The sequence below is a fragment of the Lotus japonicus genome, chromosome 4, assembly GCF_012489685.1.
Source record: "Lotus japonicus ecotype B-129 chromosome 4, LjGifu_v1.2".
Classification (NCBI taxonomy): domain Eukaryota; kingdom Viridiplantae; phylum Streptophyta; class Magnoliopsida; order Fabales; family Fabaceae; genus Lotus; species Lotus japonicus.
In genome coordinates this window covers 34,942,198-34,964,316 of record NC_080044.1, presented here as the reverse complement: position 1 = coordinate 34,964,316, position 22,119 = coordinate 34,942,198, and the positions used below count along the sequence as shown (strand labels likewise).

At 34.8% G+C, this 22,119-nt stretch overlaps 3 protein-coding genes across 3 annotated transcripts; all 3 read left to right on the top strand.

Moving 5' to 3' along the window:
* The first annotated feature begins 2,135 nt into the window (after positions 1–2,135).
* LOC130716181 (protein SKIP34) lies at positions 2,136–2,672 on the top strand. The gene has a single exon (XM_057566385.1). It carries the CDS (start codon positions 2,234–2,236, stop codon positions 2,501–2,503), a length of 270 nt encoding a protein of 89 aa, XP_057422368.1. The 5' UTR covers positions 2,136–2,233; the 3' UTR covers positions 2,504–2,672.
* Positions 2,673–14,649: 11,977 nt separating this feature from the next.
* Positions 14,650–18,612, top strand: LOC130712666 (uncharacterized). Its single transcript, XM_057562484.1, has 13 exons — positions 14,650–14,733; positions 16,021–16,291; positions 16,370–16,466; positions 16,548–16,669; positions 16,764–16,848; positions 16,935–17,067; positions 17,153–17,313; positions 17,422–17,542; positions 17,625–17,804; positions 17,895–17,945; positions 18,032–18,145; positions 18,234–18,332; positions 18,418–18,612. The coding sequence occupies exons 1-13, from the start codon at positions 14,650–14,652 to the stop codon at positions 18,610–18,612; spliced, it is 1,713 nt and encodes a 570-aa protein (XP_057418467.1).
* Positions 18,613–20,343: 1,731 nt separating this feature from the next.
* On the top strand, positions 20,344–22,118 carry LOC130709987 (uncharacterized). Its single transcript, XM_057559141.1, has 4 exons — positions 20,344–20,433; positions 20,521–20,655; positions 21,455–21,550; positions 21,916–22,118. The coding sequence occupies exons 1-4, from the start codon at positions 20,373–20,375 to the stop codon at positions 22,011–22,013; spliced, it is 390 nt and encodes a 129-aa protein (XP_057415124.1). The 5' UTR covers positions 20,344–20,372; the 3' UTR covers positions 22,014–22,118.
* Position 22,119: the final 1 nt, after the last annotated feature.

Here is a 22,119-nt window from a genome sequence, read left to right as displayed (position 1 = left end):
ATCGCAGAGATTTGGGTACCTTCTGCGAACAACATATATATCTATACCCCATATCACATGTTGAGTGTATATCTACTTATTTCTGTGAGTTGACCCTAGCGCTTTGGCTTTGGTTTCATGTTTGTGTTTGGGCGGTCGGCCTGCTGCCAGATGTCGATGGCCGACTGGTTTTCGATGGTCTCTCCCTCGGGGGGGGATCAGGTATGAGTTGGTGGATCGTGATGCCCCCACCGCTTGGGTGATCGAGGTTGCGGGTCACCGAGCGACGTACCGGGGAAGAGTCATGGAAGACCGGACCGACGAGCGAGGACGTTTGACGAGAGGAATGCTACGACGTATGGAGCTGAGTTTTGACTTGCCGCCCTCAGTTCACTGTGGACCAGGTACTGGTCGAGGACCACCTGCACCACCTCATGCTTCATCTTCTGATGACGAGGACCCAGCGGAGATCGAGCCTGTTGTTGCTGCACCTGTTGCGCCACCTCCTGCTACTGCCATTGATCCTACCGACGTGGCGTCGTCCTCTTGGCTCGTGCAGCCGAAGAGGGAGTCTGTTGTCCCATCTGCCTCACGTCTCTTTTCTTTCTCTTCACCGCACGGCTACCGTGTGGACCCCTTGGTTAGGGTGGTGGAGGAGGATGTTCTTACAGGAGAGGTGGATGTTGAGACCGGCTCGACTAGGACGGTGCGCAGGACAGTTAGGAGGGAGGTCGTGGACTTGGACACCGAGATGATTACGGTGGATTCCGACTCTGACTCCGAGAGCAGTGGGGACAGCTACTCGCCGAGCAGCGATGAGGTGGAGGAGCTATGAGCTGGACTGGGAGGGTAGGTTAGGCAGCGTCATTTTTTGTGTAGAGCTCTGATCGTCTTACTTTTTGGGACAGGGTAGGTTCCCGATGTGTGGCTTTTTGTGTGGTTCTTTTGAGGAGGATCACAGAGAGTCTGTCGGAGTATAGGGGTCTTTTGTTCAGGCCATTTTTGGGTGCCGACTTTCTCTTGGATGACTGTATATTTGATACTTTTACTTACAGTTCTGGTTCTGTATATAATTGCCTGCGGGCACACTACTTTGGAGTCACTGCGAGTGCGCGTGACGGGAGAGTGCAGCTGAGGCTGTACATGTGTATATATTTGTACATTGGTTAGTTAGTGTTGGGTTATGTCTTTATTTTCTATCGCTTATTTAAAAGGAATCAAACGAAAAAAAAAATTACATGTTTTCCGCGTAAAGTTTGTTTTTAGTTACTAAAGTGACACCTGGAAATCGGGGTGTTACACGCGATGCAATGACGAACCGCACGCGTGTCTCAGCCTTCCCCTACTTCGTCGACGATGTGCCTCCATTAGGCTTCACCAGCGAACTAGGAATTCAACCAAAATTCTAGAAAACTGAAGAGAATTGCACGGAAAATCGAACTTCTCTCAACCAAATCACAATCCACGTGTCCGGGAATCAAAATCTACCGGTCCCCACAGACGGCGCCAAATGTTCTATCCAAGAACATAGAGATGAGGTACGGTACCCATAGTGAGAGGATCGTGATGTGAGAATCTAGAGAGGGTAAGAGCGTAACCGCTTAGAGAGAGAAAGTAACTGAATTTCAAGTTTGTATTTCTCAAATGAGCTAAGAGTCCCTTACAATTGGTAACCGCTCCCTATTTATAGATTCGGGGGTTGGGCTTGTCGCCCATAACTTCTCCTAATGGGCCAGTTGGGCCTCCCGGGAGAAGGCCCAACTCCCGGGCTCGCATGTCGCCCCAGGCTGGCGCGCCTGGGCGAGGGATCCTAGAGTCTCGCCCAGTCCACTTTCCCAGGTGAAGGCAACGCGATGGTAGTTGATGGTGCCGATTCGACAAACCTCCGCCTACGGGGAAAAGGATTGAGGACACGAAAGCCCAGATCACTCAAAACCAATAAAAAATGAATCAGATTGGTTCGAATAAAAAAAAAACCGAATGGAAGATGAAGTAACAAAACCAAGATGATTGAATGAGATGGTTTTTCTCGTAAAACCGAATCTGTCTAGACCGCGAACACCCATTGTGGAGTGCATCACATTAAAGAGTGAGTCTCTACTTTTTAATACTCCATTGTGGGTTACAATAAATATGAAATAATTATTATATTGTTTTTTTTTCTTTTCTCTTTTGTGAAGTAACCCACCCCGTTTCTAATCCTCTTTCTCTCTAGGGTGCTCGAAGTTTCACGCGAATTTCTGAAATCCGAAGCATGTGTTGCGGGCAGCAGCGATCGTTATCGAAAGACGATTTCACCGATCGGACATCGTCGGCGGCGGTGGACGATCTCCGCGGTCGCCTCGCTGACACGGAGGCTCGTCTCGCTCGCGCCAGAGCTCGGGAAGCCGAGCTGACCCACCGCCTCCACCAGATGCGCCGCTTCCTCTCCGTCATGGAGATCCTCGAAGACTACCTCAAACGCCGCTACCACCAACAACAACAGCGCCTGGCTCGCCTCCTCTCTCCTTCTCCCAATCGATAGCCATCGCACCTTTCACCTCATCGTCAATCACCATCCATGTGTATATGCTGTTACATTATTATTTTTCTTCTTGTTGAATTTTTTGTATAATTTCATACATGTTGTGACCTTGATGTTGATAATTCTTGATATTTGAAGTCAATCTTGTGCTACTTTAGTTTTTGTTTCATCATCTGGGAAGTTGTTTGATAATTAGTTTGATGAATTTCTTCAGAATTCAAATTAGTTGGCTTAGGGTTTTCAGGGGTTAATTGTGGTTGTTTTGGTAGATTTTTTGAATTAACTAGATCCGTGTTATCAAATAGCGAGCCTAGCGGATTTTTGGCTAATAACGACGCCGCTATTGCTATAGCGCGCTTTTCCCGCCACTCTCAGCTAAATAGCGGCCGAAATAGCGGATTCTTGGCTCACCGCAATGGTCCGCGATCGCGATTTTACAACACTGAACTAGATGGTGTCACTTTGTGGTTTTTGTGCAATTGGTAACTTGAATTGGAGCAGTGATGTTTTCTTAACTAGTTTCTTGTTTTGTTAGGTTAGAGTAGATGATGAGTTCATGGCAATGGCAATTATACATAATTTACTTAATGAGTGATGTTCGCAGGTGATTATCGGTGCTTAGATTTGTTGTTTAACCAATGTTGATTTCAACTACTAACTGAAAAAGTTCTTTTAGGATTGGAGTTTTCTGATTCTTATATGTCTTGTATTTAGTTGCTTTGTTTTACCATTTTGAGGATATGAAAAAGTTGTAGTCTAATCAGAAGAGCATTTATAATGATCTTTTTGCTTTCTTTCCCCTTCCCTTTCATCAAGTTGAGTTGAATCCCTTCTCTTTGTTTTCTCTGCTTCCGATCAGGTACATACTGAAAAAATCATCTGTAAGAAATTAGTTATGACTTGTCATGGCTCAAGGGCAGCATGACTTTAGTTATGACTTGCTGAAACAATGCTAGTAATGTATTTAATCAACAAAAAGAAGGTAATGAACGTATCACGTGCAGTGCATCCATTAGCTATTTGAATATGCTTTTTATTGTAGCAGAGAATGTGGTCTGGCAACTGGCATAAATTTGCTGGACAGTTTTGTGTTGTATCAATGATTTTTCTAGCAAACTTATATGATCTCTCTTGTGAACTATTTAGCGTTGTAAAACGTATGATGCAATCATGTTTGATTAGCATGATTCAGTGTTGTATTCTGTCATTTGGGGATCATGGGATCGAACAAATGAATTGGAAAATGTGGTTGTTCAATGACAACTAAATAGAATAGGAAAAATGATCGTATATATTGATTTGATAAGGTTGCCACTTAATTTTGCCAAATGTTCTGCTTGAAAAGCCAGACAAAATTATGTGTAATTAAGGGTGATGAGAACAGTTTGGCCTGACGATAACTTAGTGTTCTCCATACTTCTGAAAGATCACTGAAATGGAGATTGCCTTCTCATTTTGTATCTAGTACCATCCACATGCTTAGTATTCGTCTAGTGCTGCCCTTATTAATGTTGAAACTTTTCGTGGGCGAAAAATTTATAAGTGTACCTGTGCTGTCGTATATTTGCATTTTAATTTTGGGAAAATCTCTGAGCCACAATTTATGCATGAAAGTAATACCCAATTTTCAACCCCTTTACATGGTGCATTTCTATTCCGATCATTATTTGGGAATTAAAACCCGGAACATGAAATTTGGAAATACTTTCCTGGGATTTAAATCCCGTAACATGAAATTTGGAAATACTTTCCCAGGTTTAGGATCTCAGAACAAAGTGTGACATTTTCAGTTTTAAATCACGAAGTACAAACATTTTTAGTTTTAAACATTGGTAAAAAATTGAAGTTCTGGGTTTTTAGTTGACATTAACATTCATCAAAATATATTCTTAGAATTAAAACGTGAAACTAAAAACATACAAGGAATTTAAAACCTGGAAGACTTGGATCTGGATCGGATCTGGAAGTAGAGCGCAGTGACAAGAATGGTGAAAGACAAAAATGAACCACTCAGAACAATATGGAAGATAGGAAGATGAAAATGAACAAAATATGAGAATAAAATGAATACGAAAGTGAAGGATGATGAGAAGGGTGAGAAGGAAAGTGAAGGAGAATGAAGAAGAGAAAGGAAAAGAAGGGAAAGTGTATGATGTGGAGGTGAGGAAAGAAAGTTAAGAGAATGAAGAGCGAGTGTGTTAATGAAGAAGAAAGGGAAGCTGGATAGTTTTGGGATTAAAATGTTTAGAGGATGAAAATGGCTCAAACTAGGAGGCTATTTACAATCAATAATGATTCATAGACATTGATACAGTAAAAACACCTTCAAACACCCCTTTTTCCTGCGGATTTGGCCAAATAATACACTGAACTAACCACCTAAATACACATGACTAACCATAAAGCACATAACCGTGTAAAGTTGAAATTCCTAAATTAGGGATTTGGCCAAATAATACACTGAACTAACCACCTAAATACACATGACTAACCATAAAGCACAGAACCGTATAAAGTTGAAATTCCTAAATTAGGGATTTGGCCAAATAATACACTGAACTAACCACCTAAATACATATGACTAACCATAATGCTTTCGTATTATTTGGCCAAATCAGCAGGAAAAAAGGGGTGTTTGAAGGTGTTTTTACTGTATCATTGTCTATGAATCATTATTGTATTTACAATAGCAAAAGAAGTGGGCTTCGTGGTGGCTGGAGTGCATCTAAATTGGATCATAAGCTGGATGGTGGTGATGCTCTTGTTTTCAAATTGATTGAAGCAGTGAGATTTAAGATTTATATTATTAGAGCATTTCCAGGTTCAGTTGGAGGATACTTTAGAGGAAGAAGGAACAATGAGAGCAACAATGAACAACATCTTTCGAAAAATATTTTTTTACAAGAGATGCTAACCTAAGCAAGAAGAAAGTACTTATCCAGGATGTTGATAGTGAAATGCTAAAGGCTCGGACAACAGCGGCGAGGAGGAAAGTGAAAGAGAAGAAGATGATGACAATGGAAATGCTCGCAAAGAAGGAGATGATGAGTGTACTGCTGATGAGAACCCTGAGTCCAATGTGGACAATGCCAACAAAGAATCTTAAACAATCGTAGTTGCTTTTCTTCTCTTTTTTTGTTTGATGTTTTGAAGGGCCCTGCCCTCATTTTGAATCTGTAAGGGCTTTGCCCACATGACAATTTCCATTGCTTGGAAAACTTGGAGAAGAAGTCTTGTTAGAAGGGTACGTAATCTAACAAACCACAATGACCAAAGCTGAAGTACAATGTTGTCGTCATATTTGCTCATCAACAAATAGAAGCAAAGACCAATTCTACCTACTAACTGGCATACTAAATCTTTTGGGCAAAAGTTCTTCATCAAACAGTGTCATGAATTTAATGCATCTGATACAAGTACACTGAAGCATCGTCTGATCCAACAACTATAATCGTTGTGAAGAACAAGCTCAAATGGCTATAATCACTCTCACTCTACTTTATAGTTCCTGAGCTTGAAAGCTTCTACAATCACTCTTATAAGAAGAGATCCTTGTATAACCAAACGATCTTGAAAAAGATTATTGGAGAAGTACTGTCTAATACTTGTTTAGGAGAAGTCATGTATAATACTTGTTAGGAGAAGTCCTGGAGAATACTTGATTAGGAGAAGCCCTGAAGAATACTTGTTGGGATAAGTCATTGTGAATACTTGTAGGAGAAGTCCTTGATACTTGATAGTGAAATCTTGGTTTAGTTAATGACTGGACGTAGTCTCATCGTTTGTGGGTGAACCAGGATATATTGTCTGTGTTTTTATCGTTTATTGTTTTGCACGTATATCCGCTGCACCAATCGATTACGAAAATGTTTTAAAAACTTATAATCGATTGAAAACTCAAGTTTTACAAGAACATAGTTCAAACTCCCCTTTCTTGTGTTATATTATTACATTTCATAAAGTGCATTTGTGCAACTTTTCGCAATTATTATTATCACTTTTTTATTTATCTGCATCGCCGTACTTATTGAAAACGTACAATAGTTTTTCAGTTTAAGCAATAATTAGGCCGCCCCTTGTGCGAACGTTTCTCTTATACTTCATAGTTAACTTGTTAACTCTATTATGTGTTTTGCTCTCGTAAATTAACCGAGACTTGGATCGCCGCGGTGACGCTTTTGTGTTGCTTGAATTTTTGTTCAAGGCTTAGGCGTTTCATTTGGCCTTGGTCATTTATAGGCGGGGCTTGGTTCCTAGTGGGCACTTGGATCGCCAAGGCTTTGTATGCTCAGTTTTGCTACTTTCTTATTCCGAAAAACTTACAACTTGTACCTTTAACATTTTGCCACTTTTGCACTTTTAAAGAAATAAAAGTAAAATTTAAGAATCGCCTTTAGCGGCGTGCTTCTTATATTGAAAATTCATATTTGATTTCCTTTCATATAGTAATATTTACATGGGAATTTGTTCCCTTCATTCATCCGGGTCGCCTCATTGAAAACCTCATGTAAGAGGGAAAAAATAGGACGCCCTTTATTTACATTTTTCATTTCTCAACTATAATAGTGTCTTAAGGTCCCTGCATTCCATAAGCGATGCACTTGCCCGCCATCTAGTTGTTCCAACTTATAAGCTCCGATGCCCACATCTCTGATAACCCGAAATGGGCCTTCCTAGTTAGGCAAAAGCTTATTGTGCCCCGCCGCCATTGTTTGGCGCCTCAAAAAAAGATCGCCCACCATCATTTTTCTTGGTACTACCTTTGCCGAATATTTTCTTGTTATTCTTTCTTTACTGACCTCATTCCTCAAGTGTACTTCTCTTTGCACCTCTAGTATCATAATGATGTTAGCCACCAAATTCTCATGATTCTCTTCTTCACTCATTTGCACCTGCCAACTTTGATTTTGAATTTCTACAGGAAACATTGCATTAGTTTCGTATGTGAGCTATAAGGAGTTTCACAAGTACTTGTTTGGATGGTGGTATTGTACGCCCAACGTACTCCTAGCAATTCCTCCGCCCACGGGTCCTTTGCTTCAGCTATTTTCTTCTTAAGCCCACTTAGAATGACTTTGTTTGCTCGTCATGCCGGTCGCCGCCTCACCGACGCGGTGCACAACGATGATCTGTCAACCTCGTTTGCATAATTCATAACTAACACCTCTCAATGTCAATGGAAAGAGAAAATGAGTCAGAGCCACAGACGACGCCAATGTTTTGTACCAAGGACCTACTAGATCTAGGAGTATTCTAGTAAACATTAGCAGAGCACAAATAAGAAAAGATGATGTATAAAAAGTGTACTATATCATAGAATGAGTAAAAAGCCGATGAGTACAATAAATGACCTCCCTTTTATAGTGGGGAAGGTCAGAAATCCTAAAGAATTAGAGAATTGGCCCATACATCCAAGGCCCAATTCCTAATGCTAGAATGCAAGTAAGGCTAGGCCCAACGTCTGGACGTGCGACACCTTCAATCAGGGTAAGACTGTCCTAGATTTGCTATCCTGTCCTTGCCGGGAGTTTGCCCGAGCATGACCTTGACGCTTTAGTCTCATTTCACTTGTATATGTGGTGGGTCCTACGCTTGTAGGGGCCCAGCCCACTAGCAATATTGTTTAATAATATAATCTATTTGCTAGTATATTATTCTAGGGAAGGAAGATTTTTTTAGGTTCTTCATGAATTAAAGTTTGTAATCTTCATTGATTTCTATATCTTATGGTTTATACATTTTTGTGAGATTTAAGCATTATATTAAGTTTTGTGTGATTGTGATATCATCTATCGTGACTGTAATTATACAAAATTTAATGAAAATTATATAATCTAAACCCTCTCAATAATTTAAATGAAATTATTTGTGTATTTACATGAGTGATAATTTAGCATATCAGTATGTCTTTTATTTGAAATTCATATCGGTATGTTATTGTTAGTGTAATTTTTCATTTGTGTAATGCATTATATTTGCAAACTTTTGTCAATCAATTCAAATACCTTATTGGTATTAGAATTTTTTCGGCATAATATTAGATTTAAATATGCAATTTGGTCATTTTTATCTACAGTGCATCCTTCTTGGAAGTTCGCATTTGTCTATGGAGGAGAAAATTTACATTAAATAATTTTTTTCTTTGAATGAATTGTAGTTATTATTAATTTATATAAATAATGGATATACCCTATTTATTTCAAATAGTTAGAATATCCGCATGCACACATAACGGCATTTCTTTTCATTCTTAAGGTACTTATAATCTTATTATATAATGGTAGTCATAAGTGTTTGCTTATTGTTAACATTTTATGCTATATTAGTTCAAAAAATCCTTTTATCTATACAAGTTTTCACAAGCCTATGTCATTTTTTTTTGGTAAACAGCAGCTTAAAAAAAAAGAAAAAAACAAACAAAAATTACAAGTAACGCCTCATAAACAAGGTGCAAGCCTATGCCATTATTAAATTTTAGTTTCACAATAATTTATATATATATATATATTCATTTATTTATTTAATCATGAATTAATTATGTCAAACCTCTTTGAGCTCACATATAATTACTCTTGTCAGGGATTTAAGTAACTTAAACTTATGCAGATTTTATGTGTGACTTTCATGTTACCTAAAGCATAAACTTTGTGTGATATATTTTCTGTAAAATTTAACATAAATTTTATGCATTCAAAATACTTGTTTGTTCAAGAGCATATTACGAATAATGTTTCTTTCACACCTCTCTTTGAGGTGGAGAGAGGTGGAATGATGAGAGAGATAGAAAGAATGGAAAAAGTAAGAGGGGGAAAGTATAAGATGTGATAGATGATAAGAGGAGGGAGATAGAAATAAAAAGAAGTGAAAATAAATTGTTTAAAAAATGAGGCGTGTATATATCATTATTGGAGAAAATATTCTAAAATTTTAGACTCTAATTGAATACATTATTAATCCAAGACTTTGTTTTTGAAGCCTATCTAAATCATATAATTTATATTAACATGAATAAATTATTTTGATAATTTAGATTAGTGAGAGTTTGAAAATAAAGATTTATGAGATATGTTGTCACTTTTATGATTATCTCTTATAACATTTTAAGATGCTTGAACCACTATTTGGAATTACACATTTCTCTGAAAATTTATTATATTTTTTCACATCCATCATTCTTTTTATGAAATACTAGTACTTTTACCCGTGCGATGCACGGGAATATTCATTTTTATTTTTTTATGTGTTTTTTTAAATATTTGTTTTGTTTTTTAATATTTTATGAATTAAAACAACTAAATTATTTTAAATATATGAAATTATAAATTTGTATGTTTTTTTTTACTTAATGCTTGTTTTTTTATTGAGTTGTTATTTTGTTTTTATCTTCTTTGCTAGTTTTCCTAAATGCTCGATTCATAAATTTTTTTATATCAATATTGTACACAAAAGAAAATTCAGCAGCTTGGACATCCAAATTTGAGGACTTCAGAGTTAACAATTCAGCAATTTTGACATCATTGTACACTCTCATTCACAAACAGCACATAGGGTTAAAAATGCAAGTGAACGTGGGTTAATTACTTTTTTAAAAAATCTCCACCCAAGAAAAAAACTAACCCCAACATATATAAGTTGATCCATCCAATGTTACAACTCTATGGCCTCTATAATAAAGTAAAAAATTATCAAAATGTGACATCCCGTGTGACATATGTTAATTAAGTAAATAAATTATCAATATTTTACATCTTTATGTCCCATATGATAACTAAAAAAAACATCAAAATGTGATATCTCCATGTCACATATGATAAGTAAAAAAGTTCAGTGTCTTAAACTTTTTTTTTCAAATAATGTTTTTGTAATGTATTTTATGATAAATTCAAATTGCACTTTTTTTTTAAATTTCCCTTTTTTACTTTTTATTAATTTTAGATTACTTTGCACTCTTTTATTACATTATTTTTAGATTATATTTTTAAAGTTCTTTTTCTTTTGTAACCCAAATAATTTATTTTTATTTAAAAAAAATCAAGTATCATGTAAATGATAATGTGTACAATAATCATAAGTGTTTATTTTTTTTTTGAGGTTATTAAGATGTTTATTACTTGTATGTTCACAAAAATCAACTACCCTGTAAGATGTTTATATTATAATATCAATCTTTCAAATTCTCACATTAATTGAATTAAAGTGCATTTAACTTTCCTTTTAAATTGAAATTGTTGCAATTTTTTTTACATCGAAAAGATAAATTGGACCTTCCAGAGATTGATTTATGAACGTTCACCACCCAACTTATATGTCTCATAACTCTTACAACTTGACCTATCATTTTGGGAAAAAATGTTGCAATTTAAAATTGGACAAAACTAAAAAAACAACCATATACACCAATTAATTAATATGAGAATACCTTTCCTTCGTGATATTTTTTATTTTTTATTTTTTGTTCATATTTGTTTTTCGTGTGAAATTTTTAAAATCTATGTTATTTTTTATGTTTACTAAAAGATATTTATGAATTAAAAGAACAAATTAAATTTAGATATAAGAAAATATAAGTTTGAAGCTGTTTTTGTGATGCATGTGTTTATTTTTGTTTTGTAGAAGCGCAATTATTTAGCTATGTTATCAGTTGTTGGTAGTTGTTTTTTCGTCCGATCTTTCTTTTTTTATTTTTATTTATTTATTTTAGGGTTTAGTTTCTTTAAGATCTTGGTCTCAACTCGATAGTGTTTAGTTGGTTTAATATTCTTTAATATTTTAAAAAATTTAACTTCTATATAACTCCTACATGTTATTAATTCATATAATGTAACCCCATTTTTATACTTATAGTTTTAATGTGTTGATTAATAGATATATAAATAATATGAAGGTTTTAGAATTATTTAAATAAAATTTTAATCAATTTCCCTTTTTTAAATTACATTGTTAATTTTTAAATTAATTTATTCTTGAGTTTTATGTTTTTAATTTATAAATAAAATGAAGCACCATGTTAAGAATAATAATTTTTTAAAAATCTTCTATATAATAGTATGTAAGCTTATGTGAATAGAATTGAAGAAGTATGTAAGCGGATACACGGGCAAAGCTTGCCCTTAGTGAAGGTTGGGAGTGGAAAATTTGGAATCTTCCCCCCACTGTGGTTGTTCCTCTTTTGTGCCAAGATGTAATCATGTAGCCTGTTTCTGTTGTTTTTTCCCTTTCCATTTGTAACCAAAAAAAAATATTGAAGAAGTATAAAAGTTTTTGTTCAGGGATTATATTGTTTATTTTTTTATCATTATTAGACACTTTGAAGTGAGATTTAAATTCAATATTTAAGTTTAACTTCCATATAACTCCTACCTTCATAAAAACTTATATATAACTCCTAAATTATGTATCCACTATTTTTATACATATATTTTAAGACTGATTTTAATAACATTTTAATCTTTTTTCCTTTTTTCTTCTTAAATTTTAGTTTATTTTGTTAATTTTTGAATTAATATATTTTCAGTTCTTTTATGTCACAATAAAAATGAAGTGCTACGTCAAGAATATAATTTTTAATTTATAACTTCAATGTAATTCCTAAATGATATTAATGCGTAAATTTTTTTTTTCTGAATGGCGTAAAAAAAACTTTAATTTAAAAAAGGGAGTGAAAAAAAGAATATTTAGCTGTTTGGGGTAGTTTTTGACTTGGACTTTTAGGCATTCGGAAGATTCCTTACGAATGTTAATAAGACAAATTACTTTTCCAGATGCTTTTTCAGTGTTCAGAAGTGAGCTGACGGGGAATAGTAGACATTCGTAAGATTCCTTGCGAATGCTAATAAGACAAAGAGGAATGCTTGCGAATGGCATACGAAAAAAAGTCAAGATACCTTCTTGCGAATGGCTACTGTTCATGCTGCAAAAGGTACGTTCATGTCATTCAGTTCTGAAAAAGTCATTTGTCATATTACCATTCGCAGGGATGCTTCCGAATGCCTTAAATTCCATGTCAGAAACTACCCCATACAGCTAATTAATTTTTTTTTCACCCCCATGTTCTAATTAATATTGTTTTTTACGCCATTTAGAAAAAAAAGCACCTTTAATTTAGATATAAACACATGTAAATGATACACATGTAGTGAAAATGAGTTTATGCATGAACTTAATTTTTTTATAATGAAGGAATGAACTCAAATTTAAAATTTCTTCCAATATTAACTCTCCGTAGAATACACCATAACATAACGTTCAAAAAGCTTAAAACACCGTATAGCATCCATAATATATAGAAATAGGAATAGTTCAGGGTCCCACCTATCCAGGTGGCATTTCACTAACCTATTTTCACCATATTCCACGTGGCAGATACCAGGAAATTTTCTTTTTTCTTTTTTCTTTTTTCAATTTTTCCTTTTCTCTCCCTCTCCTACTCTCGATTGTCAAATTTTCTCCCTCTGCAGTTCACGTTCTTTCGTTCTCTCTATGTCTCTCAACTTTTGAGCGCTTCATCCTCATATTTTCAAACCCATCATCTCCTCAAACGCTCTCCTCTAAAGCATGTTCCATTTATTATTTCATCTTTTCCATCTCTCATCTTTTCTTCTCTACCAGCGTTCTCACCTTTTCTCTCATCTTTTCTCTCCCTCATCAATCTCGCATCATCGCTCATCAAACTCATCTCCACCTTCATCCGATCTGGGTTTTGTGTCTCTAACTCTCGAAATTCCTTTTCTCCTTCAACCTTCTCCCCATTTAACCTCCAATTCTAGGGTTTCAATCTGGGTTTTGAGGCCGTGATACTCTGGGATTCTGTATCAACCCAAGAGTCGATGCATGCCGATGTCGAGGGATGCCGATGCCGATGCTTTACTTCCATTGCCGACAGAAACACCCATCAGATTCAGCCCTTTGGCTCTTGCACAGGTATTTGTCCATAATATATAGAAAAAGGAATAGTTCAGGGTCCCACCTATCCAGGTGGCATTTCACTAACCTATTTTCACCATATTCCACGTGGCAGATACCAGGAAATTTTCTTTTTTCTTTTTTCTTTTTTCAATTTTTCCTTTTCTCTCCCTCTCCTACTCTCGATTGTCAAATTTTCTCCCTCTGCAGTTCACGTTCTTTCGTTCTCTTTGTGTCTCTCAACTTTTCAGCGCTTCATCCTCATATTTTCAAACCCATCATCTCCTCAAACGCTCTCCTCTAAAGCATGTTCCATTTATTATTTCATCTTTTCCATCTCTCATCTTTTCTTCTCTACCAGCGTTCTCACCTTTTCTCTCATCTTTTCTCTCCCTCATCAATCTCGCATCATCGCTCATCAAACTCATCTCCACCTTCATCCGATCTGGGTTTTGTGTCTCTGACTCTCGAAATTCCTTTTCTCCTTCAACCTTCTCCCCATTTAACCTCCAATTCTAGGGTTTCAATCTGGGTTTTGAGGCCGTGATACTCTGGGATTCTGTATCAACCCAAGAGTCGATGCATGCCGATGTCGAGGGATGCCGATGCCGATGCTTTACTTCCATTGCCGACAGAAACACCCATCAGATTCAGCCCTTTGGCTCTTGCACAGGCATTTGTCCATAATATATAGAAAAAGGAATAGTTCAGGGTCCCACCTATCCAGGTGGCATTTCACTAACCTATTTTCACCATATTCCACGTGGCAGATACCAGGAAATTTTCTTTTTTCTTTTTTCTTTTTTCAATTTTTCCTTTTCTCTCCCTCTCCTACTCTCGATTGTCAAATTTTCTCCCTCTGCAGTTCACGTTCTTTCGTTCTCTTTGTGTCTCTCAACTTTTCAGCGCTTCATCCTCATATTTTCAAACCCATCATCTCCTCAAACGCTCTCCTCTAAAGCATGTTCCATTTATTATTTCATCTTTTCCATCTCTCATCTTTTCTTCTCTACCAGCGTTCTCACCTTTTCTCTCATCTTTTCTCTCCCTCATCAATCTCGCATCATCGCTCATCAAACTCATCTCCACCTTCATCCGATCTGGGTTTTGTGTCTCTGACTCTCGAAATTCCTTTTCTCCTTCAACCTTCTCCCCATTTAACCTCCAATTCTAGGGTTTCAATCTGGGTTTTGAGGCCGTGATACTCTGGGATTCTGTATCAACCCAAGAGTCGATGCATGCCGATGTCGAGGGATGCCGATGCCGATGCTTTACTTCCATTGCCGACAGAAACACCCATCAGATTCAGCCCTTTGGCTCTTGCACAGGTATTTGTTTCTCACGGCCTCAATTTTACACTTTTTTGTTCCTCAAGCCTTGATTTTGGGATTGGTTTTTTTGTGTAAGATCAAACTTTGTCAAATTTCATCACAAATTTTGGGATACCCATTGAACTTTTTATTGACGTTGCTGTCTATAAATATAAACATTGAACAAACTATGACATATTTAGTCCCAAATTTTTGAATATTTCCATTTGTTCCCCATTGAACTTTTGATTAACTTCACTGTGTATAAATTTGAGCAGTATAAGTATAACTATATACTTGAAATAAAAGGATGGGATTACTTGACATGATTCTATCTAACAATCATATGCATGACTAATGACTAGATAGTAGATCCTTCAAGAAATAAGAATGTATAAGAGGAATGTGATTATTGAAGGACTAGTGACAAATCAATCTTTAGTTTGGGAGTTGCAGTGCTTGAGACTTAATGGTGTCACCATGTACGACTGAACAACTTCCAATTTCAGGTAATATTTTCATTTTCATTCTCTAATTTTGCTTAATCCTGTTGTGCCGCCACCATTGTCTGAAGCTAGGGCAAACATTCTAGATGCTGTAATCAAATTTTAATTGATATTTGTTTAGGAAAATATCTATAATTTAAATAGGAATAATTTAAATTATTATCTCCAACTGCATATTAGGGAATTTCGAAACTGCTTCAAATTAGGGAATTTCAAAACTGCTCCCATATCAACACTTAATTGTCAATTAATTTCACATGTTTTACCATGCCCTTAAATTTCTCCATTTCAAATTAGGAAATTCACCCTTAATTGTGATATGCATACTCCTTAAATTTTGGTCATAAAAATTTGACTAATCATGGAAAATCAAATTTCCCTCTTAAATTGGTAACAAATCAAACCTGATTTGTTAGAAGTGGAAATTGTAAATTTAAATTTTGAATTAGAATTAGCAATTATTAAATAAGTTATAATTTAATCAGAAATTAGGACTACAAAACCCTATATATGTTACTGCATTATGTGAACGATTCATTCCTCTTCTTTGAACGAAACACAACTCATCCAGTCATGGCATATTTACCTATTTCAGACTTAACAAAATCATCATCCCGTTCAGCCACAATTGTTGCTAAGGTGGTACACAAATGGTTTGTACCAAGCAACGATGGCTCAAGGCTTCCTCTGTTGATGGACTTCGTCTTAATGGATAATAAGGTTTGATAGACTTCTGATTTAAATTTATTTCTTAAATTCTTTTTCATGGGAATAACTTATTCTATGTTTCTTTTAACAGGGATCTAAATTTCATGCATCTGTCAAACGGGAACGCGTCTACAAGTTCGATTCAGCAATTGTTGAAGGATCGGTGTACTCAATAAGCAAATTTAATGTTACCGATTCAACTGGCCCATTCAGACCTGCCCGACATGCACACAAATTGACTTTTGAATTGGATACAAAAGTCATCCCTGTGCCTGCCAACTGGGTAACACATACTATGTTCAACAGTTTCACAAGCCTGGAAGAAATTTTTTCTCCAGGATTTGATGCCAATTATTTAGTTGGTAAGTATAACTGCATTCTTTATTTCCATAAACATTGATCTTACACCATTCCCATCTCTAATTATTTTATTGTGGCAGATTTCATGGGTGTGTTAATAGGATACGGTACGGAGAAGACATTTGAACGTTATGGGCAAATTAATAAACAGAATCATATTGAGATTGAATCTAACGGGTAAGGGATTTGGTTTTATGGCATGTGTTTGCTTTCATACTAAATATAAGACTTATATTGTGAGTTTACAACGATCTGCAGAAAAACAATTAAATGTACGCTATTCGGATCGTATGTTGATTCGCTGAATGCTTTCTTAAGTTCTGGAAATGGTGACAATGCTGTAGTTGTTCTTCACATGGCCAAAGTCAACGTTTTTAATGGTATAGTTTCAATCTATTTTATTTTTTAGAAAAGTTTTTCCATGAAATTGTATATATAATATTTATGTTATTATTAACCTTTTTAAATTCATAGGTAAGATCAACTTGCAGAATGCATACAACACCACAAAACTTCTGTTCAATCCTGATTTTCCGGAGGCAGTAGAGTACAAACAACGGTATCAAGCTTTTCTCTTTCATTATTTTCACACTTTTGATATTATTTTGAATCACTGACAAAGTAATTTTCCTTTTCAACTTGCAGCTTCATAGACAATTCAGAAAATGTCTCTAAGTCTCTAACTCAATTGAGTGATCCGGAAAAAATTTCAGAGGAAGATGAGTTTCTGAAAGGAGGACCCAGAAAGACAATTTCTGAAGTTAAGCAATGGAAGATGGTAACGTTTCTTTGTTCACAAAGCTTTTACATTAATATAGTATTATGTTTGCTATGTAGATTATAACCTTCATCAATTTTTCCAGCGTTCTACCTGCATTGTCATAGCCACAATCAGCGATGTTGATGAAAGTGGTTCTTGGTATTACATTGCTTGCAAGTGCAACAAGTCCGTATCAGAGGACTCTGACCAATATTTTTGTGCAAACTGTAACAGGCACGTGGTCAAAGCCAGTGTCACATCTAGGTATTTACACATGTCTTTTTGACCTTCTAAAACTTTAATGGTTTTCATTATGTTATTATTGTGATCAATGACATTGATCTATTAATAATGTGTTGTCGAAATACAAAGGTTCTGCATACGAGTGTCTGTTGATGATGACTCTGAATCAGCAACCTTTGTAATATTTGATCGGGATGCTGCTTCCCTTTTGAAGACCACGTGTCAAGCCCTAATTGATATCCACAAAAAGGTAGTTTGCTGGAATTTCGACCAGTCCTACTCAATTAGTCTTACCATCATATTTTCTCATTGATTTTAATTAAATTTGACAGCCCAACGAGCCTATTCCAACCCCTCCTGAGGTTAAGGGTTTGTTGGGAATGAAATTGCTTTTCAAGGTTGAGTGTAGTGATGCAGTCAACTTTAGATATGAGCCAACTTACCGTGTGAAGAAGATTTGTAGCAATCCTGATATCATTGCAAAGTTTGTAAGCTCAATTGCAACTGCAAAAGTCAGTTTTCTATTTATTTTTGTACAAAAGTTTATTTTGGTTAAAAGTGTTGGATTGCATTATATCTTACTATCCTTACTGTTTTTTAAGGCTGTTGAATGTTCTGGGAGTTCAGTTTCACATGAAAAGATAGGATCTGAGGTCTGTTATATTTGTCAAAGTGCAAATTTTGTATGCTTATATTCATTACACTTAGATTCTTATCTTTTACTCTGCTGACTCAACAGTTAGATCAATGCCCGTGTAGTGCTGATCTTTTGAAGACAAAAGTTGTCAGTAGTCAAATCCCTTTGTCTGATTCCGAAGGAATAGATAATTCAGCTACTTTGCTCTTGACCCAGGTACATGATTTTAAAAAAGAGCACTCATATATCTTTCAGATTTAGCATTGTTGCTGTATAGTATTTTTTTAATTTTGTTGTTTTTCAGGAGTCTGCTGCCAAAAAAGGGACAGACTCAATTTCAAAACCCACCTCCGGTTTGAATGTTGCTGACGTGGCAAATGACAAATTGGGTTCCCTTTCAAAGGTTTCTTCAGAAAAATCTTTTACCAATTTTTAATTAATTTAATTTTTTTTTCATCCAAATGTTGATTACACCATATTAACTACAGGACCTTTCACAATCTTTTGAGGAATCTGATGCTACTAAGGTCGTGGACTCTACTGCATCCGCCCAGTCTGAATTATGCTCTAAAAAGAACCCTTTTACTCCTACAAAACGATTGGTGGATGAGATAGGTACTTTGCAGCCCCCGGAGAGGACTACAAACAAGTTGAAGAAGGTCATCAAGCAGGAGAAGGATTGAAGACAGACTTTCATTAATAAATTTACATTTGCTTTGATATTATGTTGGATTTTTAATCGTTTAAGTCTATGACTTATTTTATGGTTATTAGTTACGTTTGGATTATTAAGTACTGTTTTCTTCATGGGATTTGTTTTCGGATATAATTGGTTACTTTAATTGACTATTATTCAACTCTTTTATCACACCTCAATTGAAGCCAAATTATGCAATTTTTGTGATTGAACACAATCTAATTGCAAGACACTAGCTATTGAAAATCAAATTATTAAGTCATCCAGACCTTTTATACGATCAAGGTAGCTATTTATGCTATGAGTATCATCATGTAAGAAACGATGACCAACCTTAAATTTATACTGCTGAAACTTTGATTCTTATTGATAGACAAATTATTATTTTTAAACTTACATCTTCAGTTACCATGGTTGACTCTTTGTAAAACCTTTTAACAAGTAGGTACAAATTTTTAATATATTTTTATAACAAGTAATATATTGTTAGTTTATTTAAACAGAATAATTAAATTTATATTTTCTACTCCTATTTTCCTACCGTTTTGAACCTTGCTCTTTTTGGCTCCTCAACAATATCGCTGGAACAGTTTCCACCTTCAATGGAGGCTTCTCAATACCATTTTGTCCATAGACTTAGTTTATATCTCTAAAAAACCTGCTCTCTCTATCCCTCTTCATCTCACAAAGATCCCCTAAAATAAAAAACAAAATATTTAGATAATTCTGCGTAGAAATAGGAACTCGATTAATTTTGGAATATAATCATGGATTAGTTTCGAAATTTATATTAATATGGTTTTAAAAAACGCAATTTATATTTAATTTTGTATTAACTTGGTTATTAATATAACATTAATCCTGATATTGTGTATATAAAAAAATGTCCAAATATAAAAACATGCGTTACCCAATAATATATTGATTTTGTTTTTTTTTTAACAAGATTCAAACAAGATATTCAATAGTTACAATCAAACGTAGATATTGAATTTGTATAAAAAAAACTTAGATATTGAATTGTTTTTTGAAAGAGTAGACATTCAATAGTTGATTTAGTAATAATGTCCTTCAAAAACAAAGATTTAGTAATAATGATAACGATTTAAAAAAAAAACAATTGATATCTTTTTATTTTTGGTTGTTACAAAGTGATATCTATTTTAAACGTATTAAATTCTTAAAAAAAACATGTTAATTTTGGTGAATGGTCAACAAATTAAATTAATTACATTAAAGTAATTAAATAAAAAAGGGAAAAAATCAGGTTGTCTTCCCTACAACGTTTCACGTTCAGTGTTTTTCGTTCTTCAATCACGGTTCCAGCTTTTGCAGATACCTGATCATCTATGCAATTCTCCTTGATCTTAATTATTTCTCCACAAATCGGCTGCGAAACATACAAAACTTAAACAGGAGGTTGATGATCATCTTGAATGTTTGGTTTTGATTTTGATTTGGGCAATAATAGAAAGGACGGAAACCCTTGATTTTGTAAGATGGACTTTTGAAGGCAGTGCTTTGAAATTTAGCAAGACAGGTATGTTGGTTTTTAATTAGACATCAAAGAATCGTTAGTTTGCATTGATCTTATACAATTAATCTTGCTTGCATTACTGAGTTACTCTTTTATCAGTGTCATATTTTTTCCTCTATCTTAACTGCATTCCTGAATCATTATGATTTTTCCTGAACTTCAAGTTATAAATAGAGACAATGGATAAGGAGCGGGCTAGACATGCGCGAATGAGAAGAATGATTATAATGAAAAACAATAGCAGCAATAGAAAAACCACTTCAATACAAGGTAGTGTTGAATTGAATAAAAACTGCTTTTTAGATTCAATAGTGCAAGTTAATTTAACATTTTATTAAACATTTATTTGTTTTTCAGTTGATGAAAATACAGCACCGTTGCACATGGATCCGTTGCGAATCCCCTTGAATTACAATGATGAAGCTTTGAAACATACGGAGTTCCGCCAGGGATCAAAGTCCATGAGGTCTCCACTGGCATCTTTGGATTCAGGTATGAGATCAAGTTACTACTAACCTGAATAGCTTTATTTTATGGTTTGATCACATTAGTGATGAATAGAATATGAATATCTATAGTAACTCCATTCGAGGCTTCAACAACAAAAAGTAGACAATCGGGTGCTCAATTCAAGAACTGCATATAATATATAATGATGATGATTTTGGGTATTCAAAGATGATTTGCCCTTTGTTTTTTTGAACTGATAATATGAGAAGAAAGTAGTCACAAGTATTGCTTTCAGGTGCAGTGAATTACCAATTGCATAATGACAAAATTCAACTTGCATAAGTCTGGTTTGAGTGTCATCTATTTCTATAAATTATAAAGTGACTTTGCCTTGGCCATGGCATCTTGCAGGAGTACCCTTAATAGAAGGGTGCTTATTTGAATTGAATTTTGACTTTCTTTTCTTTCCTAAGTCCTTTGGAATAGTTAGTTTGTAATGGTATCTACTATTAATTGGGGCTGTTACGTAAAAAACACACGTTGGTTAGTAATTCCTCTTTTGAGGATCTGTATGCTATTCTTAGTAATGCCACTTGACCCATCATGAATATAATGTTCATTTAATATTGCAAAAAAAAAAACAATAAGTAGACAATCATCTTCCTGATATAGTGTACTTTGAGCATCAACACCTATAGTAGTGTGAATGATCAGATTTTTTTTCCTTTTTTTCATATGCCACATTTTGAGAAACATTTGCTGCATTTGAACATACTTCACTAAATTAATAAAGCCAGCCATATTGTGAAAAGTGTTGACATGATTTTTATTTTTTCTGCAGTGCAAAATATCATTGCAGGAGATTCATCTACTCAACAAAGTTCTTTATCAAACATTCAGACAAAGACAACTTATCAAAAAACAAGAAAAAGAAAAGGTTTGTTTTACGTCGACTTTTCATCATAAGAATAAAGGTAGTTTTACTGCATGATTGAAAGATCCTATTATAATTGATTTAAGGGTCTAGATCAATTTTCAATTCTAAATCAAAATATGTGTTTGCTTTCCTTTTTCTACTATTATAATATGCTTATTTAATATATCTCAAGGATAGAAACATGTTTAACTCCATTTTTATATGTCAAGGATAGAAGAATCTTAACCAGTTTAAAATTCTATAGTAGGAATTTGGCAGCTTGCTTCTTTTATTGAGTTTCATTTTAGTAATCACTTCATACTTGAAAGCATGAAACTTTGTTATCTCTAATCACTTTCAATTGAAACATAATTTTAACATTGCAGATCCATGTAGTGAAGTTTCACCATTGTCAGTATTGAACACTAATATTCAAATTCCTTCACCAAGAGTAAATAATGTTGGTTATTTTCCAGGTCTATAATCTTAACCCTACTTTTCTATATTCTTAATTGCTTCAGGAATCTTCATACATATTTTCCAATCCTTTTTAGGCCCTATTGGACAAAGAAATAATGTTTTTGCGACCT

Excerpts from the sequence above, each read along its gene's own strand:
- LOC130712666 (XM_057562484.1), top strand. The coding sequence starts at position 14,650 with ATGTCGAGGGATGCCGATGCCGATGCTTTACTTCCATTGCCGACAGAA. Across the intron at positions 16,849-16,934 it reads GCAGTAGAGTACAAACAACG|CTTCATAGACAATTCAGAAA; the intron begins GTATCAAGCTTT and ends TTCAACTTGCAG. Across the intron at positions 17,805-17,894 it reads GCTCAATTGCAACTGCAAAA|GCTGTTGAATGTTCTGGGAG; the intron begins GTCAGTTTTCTA and ends CTGTTTTTTAAG.
- LOC130709987 (XM_057559141.1), top strand. The coding sequence starts at position 20,373 with ATGAGAAGAATGATTATAATGAAAAACAATAGCAGCAATAGAAAAACC. Across the intron at positions 20,656-21,454 it reads ACTGGCATCTTTGGATTCAG|TGCAAAATATCATTGCAGGA; the intron begins GTATGAGATCAA and ends TTTTTTCTGCAG. Across the intron at positions 21,551-21,915 it reads AAAAACAAGAAAAAGAAAAG|ATCCATGTAGTGAAGTTTCA; the intron begins GTTTGTTTTACG and ends TTAACATTGCAG.
- LOC130716181 (XM_057566385.1), top strand. The coding sequence starts at position 2,234 with ATGTGTTGCGGGCAGCAGCGATCGTTATCGAAAGACGATTTCACCGAT.